The sequence below is a fragment of the Wolffia australiana genome, chromosome 15, assembly GCF_029677425.1.
Source record: "Wolffia australiana isolate 7733 chromosome 15, ASM2967742v1".
Classification (NCBI taxonomy): domain Eukaryota; kingdom Viridiplantae; phylum Streptophyta; class Magnoliopsida; order Alismatales; family Araceae; genus Wolffia; species Wolffia australiana.
This window is the reverse complement of record NC_135849.1, coordinates 5,555,562-5,569,292: the sequence shown is the minus strand read 5'-3', so window position 1 is coordinate 5,569,292 and position 13,731 is coordinate 5,555,562. Positions and strand designations below refer to the sequence as shown.

General features: G+C 37.8%; 1 protein-coding gene across 1 annotated transcript; it reads right to left on the bottom strand.

Moving 5' to 3' along the window:
- Positions 1–1,021: 1,021 nt before the first annotated feature.
- LOC144712869 (NHL domain-containing protein) lies at positions 1,022–6,556 on the bottom strand. The gene is made up of 7 exons (XM_078587237.1): positions 5,903–6,556; positions 5,740–5,823; positions 5,486–5,662; positions 5,228–5,398; positions 2,808–3,032; positions 2,367–2,458; positions 1,022–1,773 (listed from the first exon to the last, which is right to left on the bottom strand). The coding sequence occupies exons 1-7, from the start codon at positions 6,057–6,059 to the stop codon at positions 1,165–1,167; spliced, it is 1,515 nt and encodes a 504-aa protein (XP_078443363.1). The 5' UTR covers positions 6,060–6,556; the 3' UTR covers positions 1,022–1,164.
- Between the last annotated feature and the right edge of the window lie 7,175 nt (positions 6,557–13,731).

Sequence of the window (13,731 nt, the reverse complement as noted above, 5' to 3'; positions counted from 1 at the left end):
GCGAAAGTCAAATCCTCTATTTGACTCCCTCCTTCACTTTGTGGAATTTGGAAGTCTGATTTTAGGTAATATTCCTCCAATGAGATATTTGAGTTGACTTCCTGAGTTAAGTGGATGCCAACATGAAAAAGGAATACATATACAAGTAGGTGATAGTGTACTGCAAGTATTGAAACTAGGTTAACTAGGTTGTTTCAGACATATTTACACAACTCTATACATTCATCTACATTTCATGTGATTATCTAATCCCATAATTGAAAGAATTCCTTAAGTTACTTATACTAAATCTCTCTATCTTTAATAATTTTGTGGTTGTAATATTTCACACTAGTTCTTACTATCAATTCCTATAGATTATTAATTTAACTCTATTCCTTGTGATTAATCTCTAACTCATCATATGTGCAAAGTATGATGAGTTACTTAAATGACAACTATGCTTGAACATGAGTATGATTTATTTATCATCATAACTACCTCTAATCCTAATTTGAGAAATGCATCTTATCCACTGTCAATTTAATATTGGTTGGGAAAAGATACTGCAGAATTTTCTGGGAAGATTATAATGGTTGACCAAATTAAAGGTGGATATTGTGAAAAGTTAGCTTGTTCAACCTAGAGGCAGTGATATGTTCAGTAAAATGTCTTTTTTTACCTGGTGTTGTCCCTGCGCCACATATTTGGTACAAATGATGTTTTAGGAACTTATAGAATTCGTCTCTAACCCCAAGTTTATGTCTTGAACAATGCTGTCATGTCAGCCTTGTTTTTTTTAATTCACAGTCAGAAATATGCGGTCATCTTTCTTCAATTACTTTCATTGTAGTTGAATTTAATGCGAGATTTATATCATTTTGGGTGTTCTGCGCTATTGTGGTGCTCTTGAATTCCTCTTCTCAGCATGTTCCTGACTGTGTGCTGCCTTTTGTAGAAGTACCTGATTTTTGTACTTTTGTAGAAAGCCTTCTTTTGCTGAGAGAAAGATAAGAGTGTAGTATATGATGCTATAAGGAAAGATGGGAACAATCGCCATGACATTCATACTACCAAACCACTCACATCCCCTGCCATTTAGAGAGAGGAGAAAGAAATAGACCAAGAGAGACTAAGATAGCGCTAGAGGCAGAGATGGAGATAGATAGACATAGGTAAGGAAGATCAGGAACCATGGGAATGTGCCATGTAGTTGGGCACCCTGTACCTTGGTGGAGGCTGATTGTCACTGCCTTGAGGGACTGCCCCAAAGACTACCTCATTTGTAGCATCACAGCTCCTCTGGAACACAGTCTGGGGCTGCGCCGAGTACAGCCTCTGCTGCAGCACCTGCTGCTTCCTCTCCCCTTCCCAGCTCCCAAAGTAAGCTCTTCCCTGCTTCAACTGCTGCAGCTTCTCTGAGTCCTTGCTCATAAAAGCATATGTCTTCCTCGGCGTCGGAGTTCTTGTTTCTGCCGGTGGCGGTGGCGGCGGCTCGTCCTCGTCCCTGATCACGAAACTCTCTTGTGCCGGCCATGCATGCCGCCGCCATGGATCCTGCTGACGTCTGGCGCTGCGCCTGCTGCGTCCGGGGAAAGGGACGATGGCAAGCAGCTCTCCCACGGCAGCTGCAGTGCCACTGATGAGCTTACCAAGGGAAGCAAAGATCCCCTCGTCCTCCGGCCTCTCGGGGTCGCCATCTGATGGGATCAGCGGCGGCCTTACTGAAGTCATGAAGGGTTTCTGGTATGGGCCAGGTGGGACTGCAGTCGCCTTTCCAGAAGCTCCCCGATCCTGTAGATAGTTCAAGTTTTGGAGAAGATGAAACCCAGAAAATAGGATTATAAATTTCAACTGGAAAGATTCTTCTGGAATGGGATTTTTATATAGTCCCACAAGAATGCGAAAACATTATTGAAAGCCAAGAAAGAGATCATAAATTTACCAAAAAACTGGAGGGATTATTTTGGGCTGACTCCTTGATTTGGGATAATTAAATCCGAATCAGGGTAAAATAGACCAGTAAGGTGGTATGATTTGCTCAGAACCAAGAACTATGAGAAAATTAGGATGATTCACCCATAACCAGGAAAAGTACAATCGCTTCACATAAAGGAGAGGAAAAATAGCCATGGGTGGCTTTTCAAGAATCCCAGAAAAAATGACTTTTTTTTGAAGAATAAGATTATCTCAAGGAAGATTAAACTCAAACCCCGAAAGAATAATGGGAAAAGATATCCTGACCCTTGGAACAAAATAAAATATTGGAATATTCAAAGAATCAGAAAAGAGAACTCTGAAACTCGGGAAAAAAAAGTTCTTAATTTAGGGAGGTTTTTCCAAAACTCTGCACAACTGAAAGTTGATAAAGCATTTCAGATGCTTACAGATGCTTCAGCAGTGACCATGCCGCCCACCCTCCGCTGCAAAAGCGCAAGCATGTAGCCAAAGAAACCAGCAGCTAAGAGAACTGCAGTTCCTGCAACCCGAGTTATACATATTTTCAGTCTTACGCAAGGAGAAAGAAGCAAACAGAGTGAAAGAGAGCTAGAGATTAGAGCAATAAATAGACAGCATGAGAGACAGCTAGAGAAAACTAATTGAAAATTGGAACAGAATGGGAGAGAAATAATTGAAAAAAGGAGAGAAGAAGAAAGAGAATAAAATAAAGAGAGAAAGAGAAAGTGAGAGAAAGACAAGGAGTTTATTAAAATGAATATAGAGTAGGAGAGAAACATAGATGAAGAAAGATGGAGACTAAAAGGACGAGAAGATAAAATACAGAGAGAAATAAAAAAAAAAGAGATAGGATCCGAGAATCCAAGTACCCAGAGGGAATCCAGAGCCATATTGGTAGGCGCAGTCATCAAAGTTGAGCTGAATCTCTCGGATTGCCTGGTTTCCCCTGTCAATGACGAGGAGCGAGCAGCTGCTGCCGACGTAGACCACATCGAAGTCGTTTGAGAACTTTGCATCCTCGCTGGGCCCATCCACGTGGCCACCTTTGCCCCACTTGGCCGAGCTGCTACTTCCCCCGGCAATCGTTGTCACTCCTGTACAATAGAAATTGATTCACAGTGAAGTTGATAAGTACCTCATGAAGACTTACCAAAGAAGAAGGGGCATCACACTTACGGGTCACAAGAGGCACGTGCAAAGATTTGAATAAATTGGTGGGAAGGAAGGTTATAAATAAAGAGGAAGTGAAGAGAAGAGGCATTGAGCAGAGTATTCTATCACAAGGGCGAGGGCCTGGCGTAGATCCTCCGTGCCAGAGGGGAAGGGCCGATCCGGCATTGATCCGTTTTCTTCTTCAGGGATTTTCTTGAGCGGTACCATTATTTCATGAGTTGATCCCATTCTTGAGAAATTCTTGATTGCTGATTTTTGAGCTCTTTGGCGGGATCCTATCAGAAGTCAATCTCTCAATAACACAATCTGCCACCTTATCCAAGCCCAAATTCCTACTTTCTTGAAATCAAGGTAACTGATGGTGCTTCTTTCTTATCTTGAAGCAGTTTCCGTCCAGATGGGAGATTTCTATAGTACAATTCAAGGGCAAGAATATGGACAGATAAACAGCCTTGAAGATAGGTTTCCCAGATGATGACGAGGTCTTCGTAGTCATTGGCATCCCCAAATCATCATCCATGCTTGTGTTTTGAGGAGTGACAACAACATTTGTCATCCCTGAATATCCTCATCGGTTATCCATACTCGAACTTGAATGAATTAAGATGATGATGACAACTTGTCGTCATCATCATCATTATCCCCAAGTCATCATCACTGTTGATGTCTAACATGGGTTGGCAGAGATTGATCATGCTGTCGACATCATCATTATCCCCAAATCGACAACAAGTTAACAATCCCCAATCACATTACAGTTTCCCATTATTGGGGGAAGATGAAGGATGACGGTGATGTCAACAACTCATCATCATCATCAATGGTCTACAACATCGTTGTCAACATCGATGTCTAATTAAGGTCTCGCCGATGATGAGATTCATCGTCATTAATGTTAGCCTAGACAATCAGTTAAAGCTCATCCCATTAACCTTGAAGGCCATTTATAAGACCCCCTAGGAAAATTACCTTTCTATTTTCAACTAAAAAGACCCATCATCTTAAGTCGCATTCTCTCTTGTATAACTGGGGGTTTTCCACCTATTTTTTAGTAATTAGAGTTCACAAACAATTACAAGTTAGCCATTGTCCTTGTAGGGGAGCCGAATTATGGGGAAAAAATCGAAATCATCATTCTAGTCACTGGCTAACAAGAACTGTGACGACGTATCATTATCCTGGTCATGCGAAAGAGTAAAATTAGAGAAAGTGACGAGAGGACGATGAACACGCCTTGTCACTGTCATGCATCAACAATTCGGGACAAAAGATGTCGATGAACTCGTCATCATTGGAATCATGATGCCAACAAATGACAAGGACGATGATAAGCAGACATTATGGGTTCAGCACAAGGTGATGAGCAGACTTTTAGAGACCAAAACCTACAACGTGTGTTCGGCACCAAACAATTCTGGAATTAGACGCAGGATGGATAGTAGAGCAGAAGCAGAAATGCAACTTTCCCGCATGATTTTAAACATCTACAGACGTGAATCTGGCGGTACGGAGAGAATTAAAGATAACTTTTATCAGCTTCCCATGACCAAGAGAACCTAATCATCTAATACAAGAGGAATAAACAATAAATAACTTGTTGATAAGAAGACACAATGATTCAAAAAATAAAATGCGGGATTATAAGAGAGTTAAGGATTAGCTACTCTGATATCATCCATCAGTGAAGATCTCGAAAGAAATACCGAGAGTAGTATTACATAAAACTACATCAGCTTCCCATGGAAATCCAAACATTCCAACATTCGGTTAACTCTCCGTTGAATAATAACATGCGTCGATTGCAGTAAAAAAGCACGTTATGACAATAAAGAAGAAGAAACAATGCAGTTTAACGCCAACCCGTTTGGGTAAATCATGAAAGAGCAACATACAGTAGCAGATAAACTGAATCAGCCTCCATGGTCAGCGAAAAATCAATAATCCAACAAATGATACCCCGAGAACAAGAACACACAATTATTCAACATGTAAATAAGGACCAAATTTTCAATTAATTGACTAATGCATCTCGTTAGTTGGTAAGTAGATCACAATCTCGTCATAGGATCAGAGCTCGTAAAGATCGAATAACTCAGACGTTAACCCATCAACTCACCTGCGTCGCTGATCTTCCTGATCGCCATGTTCATCGTGTCAGCAACATAGATGTTACCACGATCATCGACAGCGATACCCTTGGGATTATTCATCTTCGCTTCCCTTAGCTTCCCATCAACGTGCCCAGCATTTCCCTCCGGCGATCCCGCCACCAGCCTCGGCCGACTGTCTACTCCCCAAGAACAAGAACACCCAATTAAACCCCCATTAAACCCTCAAATCGAATCGAAAAACCCCACGAGATGAGCGAGCTCACATCTGGAAAGGGGCTGCGAGATGCGATAGACGTTGCTGTTGACTGAATCGAGAACGAGTAAATCCCCAGAAGGCGCGATTTCCACAGAGTAAGGCTCGATCCCGAGCTTGCTCCCGTCGAACACCGTCTCCACGCTGTACCCGCTCTCGAACTTCATCATGGATCGGCCGGAGATAGCTGATCGAACATCACCGTCGGATCAGAGCAAAACCCAGATCAAATCGACCAAAGAAACGGCGAAGATTGGGACAAACCGCTGGTTTTGGCGCTGGATTTCATCGACCACATCCATTTCATCAGCGCCGAGAGCGCGTTGGAGACGAACCCACCAACGATTCCTGAGAAATATCACAACTCGCGGTGAAAACGGGGAGATACCCAGATGAAAAGAGGGGAAAATACGAGATGGGTACTCACTCGCTGGAGCGTGGGGCGCGGCAGAAGCAAGAGAAAACACTAATAGTAGAATCGCGAAGAACATGAGGGCAGAGCTGGCCCTATTCTTTCCCATGGCTAAGGCACCAGAGGGGAGAAGAGAGAGAAGGGAATGGGAAGAAGGGCCGGCCGTCGCCATGGCCGACTCTGGCCTGCTTTTTCTAGGCTAGAGCGAGAGAAAAGCAAGCTCTTTACAGAGCGCATGATTGGACCACCGTCTGTAGAGCGATTCCAGAGAGAGAAAGAGACAAAACAGGAGCGAGTAGGGAGAAGGGGAGGAGTGGGTGTCCCCCTGCGCCAGTCTGCCGCCATTGCCGGTGGCCTCATTTACTGCTCTGAGCAGGGAAAAAGTACAGCAAGAGATAGAGAGAGAAAGAGAGAATCTACACCCGAAACGACGCGGAAGAAGAGGGGTAAAGCAGAGGATGAGAGGATTCCACCCAATAGATCGATTTCCTTCTCTCCCTGATGAAATCAGAAGGGGAATGTCGCTAATTTCCTCTAATCCCCGTCTGACTGAGGAAATCTAGAGTTCTTTCTCCGAGCTTTCTGCCATTGAATCTCCAACAGGGTAGGAGCTTGCCGACAGAAACAGGAGATGGCGATGAGAATTCTCAAATACCCAGATGGAGTAGTTTCAGGGAGAAGCGCTTTCTCTCTCTTCTCTAGAGAGTTGCATAGAGAGGATTAGAAGAGGAAGAGGGAAGATGACAGAGTTCACAGTCTTGCAGAGGGCTGCGGACCCACCTTAGAATTTGTCGGGCACAGATGGACCCGTTTTAATATGGGAAGAATCCGAGAACACTATAATACAACAGCAAAAGGTTTTTAGTGATCATCATGGAAGAGTGAAGAGCTTCATTGGCATACTTTTAAGTGAAATTAGTTTTCTGTGAGTTGTTGTAGGCATGGAGCGTAAAAGTACAGTAATATAAATGTGGGTATGGTCGTCCATACCTATTATAAAGAGAAAAATGACAGACTTTCGTAAATAAACCATTCCTGAATATGTCAATGTTGATTGATGCCAAATTTGATCCCTCCACCAAATTCAGAGATATTTAGGAGTTCACCCCATGGTTGGCAAGAACATCATCTATTTCACTCCCCCTTTTGTGAAACTGATGTTGAATTCCCAATAGCTACATGCAGCACCTGGTGATGTCCTTCCAAATAGACTTCAATCACACATTCCTACATGTTCTTGCACAAAGTATATTTAGAAATAGTTGTGAGTCAAATTCTAAGAAATGTCATCAAATTTTTGGTCCTCACAAAGGAATAGATCGTTACGAATTGCAATAGATTTTCTGGCATTACTAGTTTGAGTGTGATAAAAATATGAAAAATGCAAATGTTATTCCACGTGTGGTTGCGTAGTTACTATTTTATATCTTCATATTTTACGTACATTTGATCAACAAACCAAAATATATGTAGCAGTTTCTCAAATCTAGGTATAAAATCCTAATAAAACACACCTAGGCGATCAGGGTGTGCCTTTCCACATAGATCAAGGTTGTGAAATTTATGTTATAGAGAAGTATAAAGGTATCAATGTCCAAGTAATCAAGTAAACTTATGTGTAATATAATCACATATTCCACAAATCATACTAATCATCGCAGCGACTGTCATAATTCATGTATTACGTAAATCAACAAATCATATTGAACTGAATGAGTTACATTGAAACTTAATTTCATGGTACAAATTTCTCCAACATTACATAAATTAATCTACATTATATATCTTGTATTGTAAACAGTTAATGATCCCCCTCTTAGATGCCCATCCCAACATTAGGGACCCAACAAGTTTGGGTTCCAAAAATCATGATTGAGATATGCATCAATTTTATTAGTTTTGAGGTTGTCAAAACCAAAATATCCTCCCCACAACCCAGAATTAACTTGCATAAAGAATATCTATATTGGGTGATATGTTTCTCATTTTTTTCTCATTTAAAATGGTTCTTTCAATTAAGTTTTCAAGATTATTCAAAGAAAACTTATTCATATAATCTTAACTTAAAATTATGATGAAAATATAACCAATTAGATTCAGGGTTGAAACAAAAAGTGGACCACTTGAAACATATGTTAGATATTTTAGCTTATTTTTAAATGCATCAAAACTAATTATTTACTATTATTGTGATGCATTGATCATAAATCTGGAGTTAGATTATGCGCTAAATAAACGTTTGAAATTATGGCTCATTAAAGGAATACATACTGAAATAATTCTGATTTGGCCTTACAGCACATGAACACTCATAAGGTCGTGCAATGAGTGAAACATTGGCTCAAGATTATTTAAGACCAGTCACCCTCCACATAAATCACACGACTCGTGTGATGTTAAGGTCATGAAAATTAGATTTTTAGGCCATGACTGAATACTTGAAAACCAATTTTATGTACTTTAAAATAGGAATTAATTCATAGTTAATCTGTAGAATAATGAATAATCAGATTGCTCTGTGAGGAACTTGTTCCACCCTTAACTTGCTCCTTGAGAGAGTGTCTTCAAGCCATTCACATGCCCGACCTCTAGATATATACATGAAAGTAAAGGGGCTATTGGATCCCTTCTTCTTCTTCTCCAGCCCTTGTTTGAGGTCTAGTTGATCTCTTCACCATCAAGACCTTCAAGATCAAGTGGAGTTGATGAAAAAGAATAAGGGAGGGCGTGGTTTGGGGGTGTCAAATTCTAGTTGGCATGGGCAAAAATGGGTGCCTCCTATTTACACTTATTGAAGGATTTTTCATTAATGTCCTTAAGTGTGACCAACATCCATTAATCGTTTGTGTGTGACCCTCTATGCCCATGAATAAATATAGTTGATAACTTTAATTGCCCAAGAACATTTATTGGGTAGCCAAATTAATTAGCAAAAACAACAAAAATATTAATTGTGGATCAATTTAACCCAATCAATAGATTAAGTTTCCAACTCGTGGAGTGCCAAGCTATACCTCATAATCTAGAAGGTATAAAGTATTATTTGAACTCTCTCATTGAACCTCTATTGTTATCAGTTACCTTATATGTAGAATCCTTGGATCACACGATACTAAATAATCTATTAGGGTATAGTTATCGCCACTTCACTCGTCGTGGTTTTAATGCATTTTCTTCCTTGAGTCAATCTCCTCCCATATTGAGGGCAGATGATCGCGTCTTGACAACTCAATCACATTCGTGTATTTTTTGCTATGTCTTAGCTAAGATATGTGTGAATCCCATGATTAGATACCTGCATGCCTTATTCAAGACATAACCATCCATGCATAAGATGTTCATGTTGTCTTATGCCAACAAACTACATGTACAACCGTGACATGAATAAACCTGATTGAAGTTAGGAATGATACCATTCAGGGTTTCATACATATCAATTTAGAGAACTCTTTCTCGAAAGATTACCCATTTTATATCCTTAATGTCTTCACTTTAATGGTCGCATGATCAGCCATATTTATTGTATAAGTAGGATCATATAGTGATATTTTATTTAAATAGTACAATGTCCATCTCGAGCATCCATCGAATATGAATATTTATAATACACACTTAAAGACTAGTGATGTTATATCATTATCTTATCATAATTGTGCGTATTCAGGGACTTCATTAAAAAACATTATACTAAGATAATAGTGACTAGATATTTATTTCAATGATCTAACTTATCTTTTAGAACCAATTAAGGAGATCAGGAATCAATGGTTATCTTAATGCACAAACCTTGGTTCAAATTTGTCACATGAAATTTGAAAAAGTAGAAGTGCTGTATTTTTCCATTAAGGAAGTCAAGTACATAAGTTTGAATGAGATTTTCATATGTATAGATTGGGAATCCTCACTCCTACTTTGCATACTATAACAATTCAGTTTCCATCTTCTTTGAAAGAAACCTAAAGATTCAGGGTTTGTGAAGAATATTGAGGTAAAGACTGTTACAACATTCATGAGAGTGTGATTCAAGGATTGATCTTGGCACCTCACATCATAGCCATAGATTAGCTCATAGACATCTTCATAAAGATTTTTTGGAAGCCTTGATATAAGGGTTTTTTCCAATCTCGATGCTAGTATTAGATGTTGATATCAGAAGAATTGAGGAGTGCAATAAGGGTTTATATCTGATCCAATATCAGTCATTGGCATCAAATATGAGATATCGTATCTATTGAAACGATGAACTCAAATTTGGGTCAATAAAATTTTCTTATTATTTGAGTAAAATAGTAAAAAAAATTGTAAACATTGACTCAAAAAATAATTTGAAGCTTGTAATCAGAAAATTTTTCTCCATAGGTAATGAAAACTAGGGTTTAAAATATTTATAAATGCATTTTATATGGTGACTAAGTATTGACAGGAGATATTTATAAATGTAAGACTACAATGAGATGGCAAAGATAATAATTAAAGATAGATTTATGTAATATTTAATTTACATAAATGAATGGAAACAGTAGGTATGGTGAATGACGATGAGGGATGACAGCCATTGATATCATAGATGAGATGGATGTTGATATATTGATCTGGATGAATTGATGTGAATGAGTGGATATGAACAGATGAGAAGTCAAGAAGAAGATGATGAAGTAAGTGAAAGATGGCTTACTATAATGGTAAAACCCCTCCACTCATCTTTGCTGTCTAACTTTGATCAAAGAAAAACATTGAGAAAACTTGATGGATCTCGAAATCACTTTCTTTCACTTAGCTTACGAAAGTAGGAGTGATTCCAGGATAATTTTTATACTTATAGAGATGTAAAATTAGATCTGTTATAGGTTAACCCATAAATATGGATTGAGGGAGAGAAAGAAAGAGAGGAAGCTAAGCAAAAAACTTTAGCCCAAAACCCCTTTTGGATCATTAGATATTGCGATTTGAAGTTGAGACAATCTCAGTCATCTGATTTTCTCTCTCCTCCCTGATCAAAGTGGCATATTTCCAGCAAGGCATTCAAAATTTAGAAACAGAAAAAAGTAAAAAAAAAACACTCGTTCAAATTCCATAAAAAGGTTACAATTTTTACAATGCTAATAAATATAGTATATCTTACAAAATTATTTTATTTAGAAATTTAATTCATAAAATTATAGAACATATATTCTAAATTAATTTTTTTACTTGGGAATTTATGTCAATAAAATTATAAACCTATATATATTATGATTTATAAATATATTTTGTTTCTGAATGTGCGGTCAGAAAATTTCAAAAAAATACTAAACAAATCCATAAACATTTAAATGAAAAAAAATAATAATCATTTAAGCTTGTTAATATGCACATATAATATTTTCAATGTAAATTTTGTGGTATTCAATTAATACTTGTTGTGTTATCAGGAAATTGATATCTGATAATCATCTGGATAGATCTCAACATCTGTCAATGTATCACTATTTAGATGTTGATATTGAATATTGTTGGTGAGTATCACATACCAAATTAAAAAGACTTACATACCTGATACAATAACACACTTTGATTTGTACAAACAAATTCCATCATTTTTTATATGTGAAAAAAAACGCTTGACAAACATTGAAACAAAATAAAAATTCTGCAAAATACCTGGCAAGATTAGCTAGTAATGACGCCCGAAGGGTCAATATCGATCTTAGTTATTGAATGTTAACTCTGATAATGTAAAATTTTGATCGTGATATTTTAGGATTGCCTCATAATGATAACCTTTCACTCATTAAATAATTAAATGATGGTCTTTAAATCATAAGTCCACATCATAATTTGTGTCATGTTTATTTAGTGATAATGTAAAATTTCATCTGATAATGTAAAATTTTGATGGTGATATTTTAGGATTGCCTCATAATGATAACCCTTCGTCCATTAAATAATTAAATGATGATTTTTAAATCATAAGTCCATATCATAATTTGTGCCATATTTAATGAAATGTAAAAATTTTTTTATTAAATGTTACCTCTGATAATGTAAAATTTTGATCGTGATATTTTAGGATTGCCTCATAATGATATCCCTTCACCCATTAAATAATTAAATGATGATTTTTAAATCGTAAGTCCATATCATAATTAGTGCCATGTTTAATGACCTTAGGAAATAGTACTTTTCATATGATGAAGTCTAAAAAATGAATGACTCATTTTCGTTGGGGTGATGGTAACATATTAAGTTCAGAACTACCTTGATGAACATCCTGAGAAGTCAGTTGGATTGTATAATCCCTTTGTTCTTGATTTTTATCTTCTGGAAACATTTGAGTGTGATACTGTGGTATATTCTATCATAATTAATTTTTATTTTCTAAATGTAAATCAGCTAAAAAATAAGTTTTACATAACATAGATTTTTAGTATTAATTCTAGTTTTTCTTTCCTAATGTAGATAAAACATACTTTATAAAAGTAATTGTATTCCTTATGTTAGACAAAACATAGTTAATCTATATAATTTTTTTTAAAGACATAGAATGCACTAGTTCTTTGGAAAATCAAAGCCTTCACATGATAGATTTGTGTACTGATAGACTAGAGTCATTGTGTTTCAACTTTTATGTGAAAATTTTCCTTGTGACAGATGTAAAATATAATATCAATGCATATAGAGATGTTCTTGAAAAAATATATTATTTCTTTGTTTTTACCAACTACCTTCGCATCAAGTATACTTATACAAGCAGAAGAGTTAAAAAATGCCCCCCGTAATAAGAAAGAGTGCAAATTTTTTGAATTACCAATTTTCGAAGAATTAATTATTTATTTTTTAACATGAATTATTGGATTAAAATAAGGCCCCAATGCTTGGCGGATCCCTCTTTTTATCGCCCTACAACCTTTCTCTCTATCTCCATCCCCCTCTCTCTATCTCTCTTTTCCTCTCTCTCTCTCAATACATCTATCTTTTTCTCTCTCTCTACCTCTCTTTTCTTCTCTCTCTCTCTCTCTCTTTCTCTATACATCTCTCTCTTTCTCTCTCTCTTCTTCTATACGTATCTCTCTTCCTCTATATATATATATCTTCCTCTATCTTTCTCTATCTCTCTCTTTCTCTATAAATCTTTATCTCCTTCTCTATATATCTCGTTCTCTTCCTCTATATCTCTCTGTTTCTCTATATATATCTCTCTCTTCCTCTGTCTCTCTCTCTATCTTCCTCTCTCTCGTCCACTATCTCCCTCTCTTCCTCTATCTCTCTCTTTTTCTATCTCTCTCCCTCTCTCTTTCTCAATCTCTCTCTCCCTCTCTTTCTTTTTCTATCTCTCTCCTTCTCTCTCTTTCTCTCTATATATCCCTCTTTCCCTCTCCCTCCCTCTCTCTATACATCTCTCTCCCTCTCTCCCTCTCTCTATATAGCTATCTTCGTCTCTCTCTCTCTCTCTCCCTCTCTCAATCGCTATCTCTCTCTCGTCTGTAATTGCCAGTTTGTTCATTCTCTGTCAATCCAGCTTGACCTCCAAAGACGCGGAAGAATTCAGGGAAATGCCAATTCGCAGTACAAATATGGACTTCCCACGGTTAGACAGACCAGCAGCAAACCTCCAGCCTCTCGATAACTCACAAATCACATCCATGCACGGCTAACCCCCCTTCTTCTCTCCCTATAACCCCTCTCCACCTCTCTATCTCTCATATCCCTCTCTCTCTCTCTCTCCCTCTCTCTCTCTCTCTCTCTCTCTCTCTCTCTCTCTCTCTCTCTCTCTCTCTCTCTCTCTCTCTCTCTCTCTCTCTCTCTCTCTCTCTCTCTTTCTCTCTCTCTCTCTCTCCCTCTCTCTCTTCTCTCTTTCTCAAGAG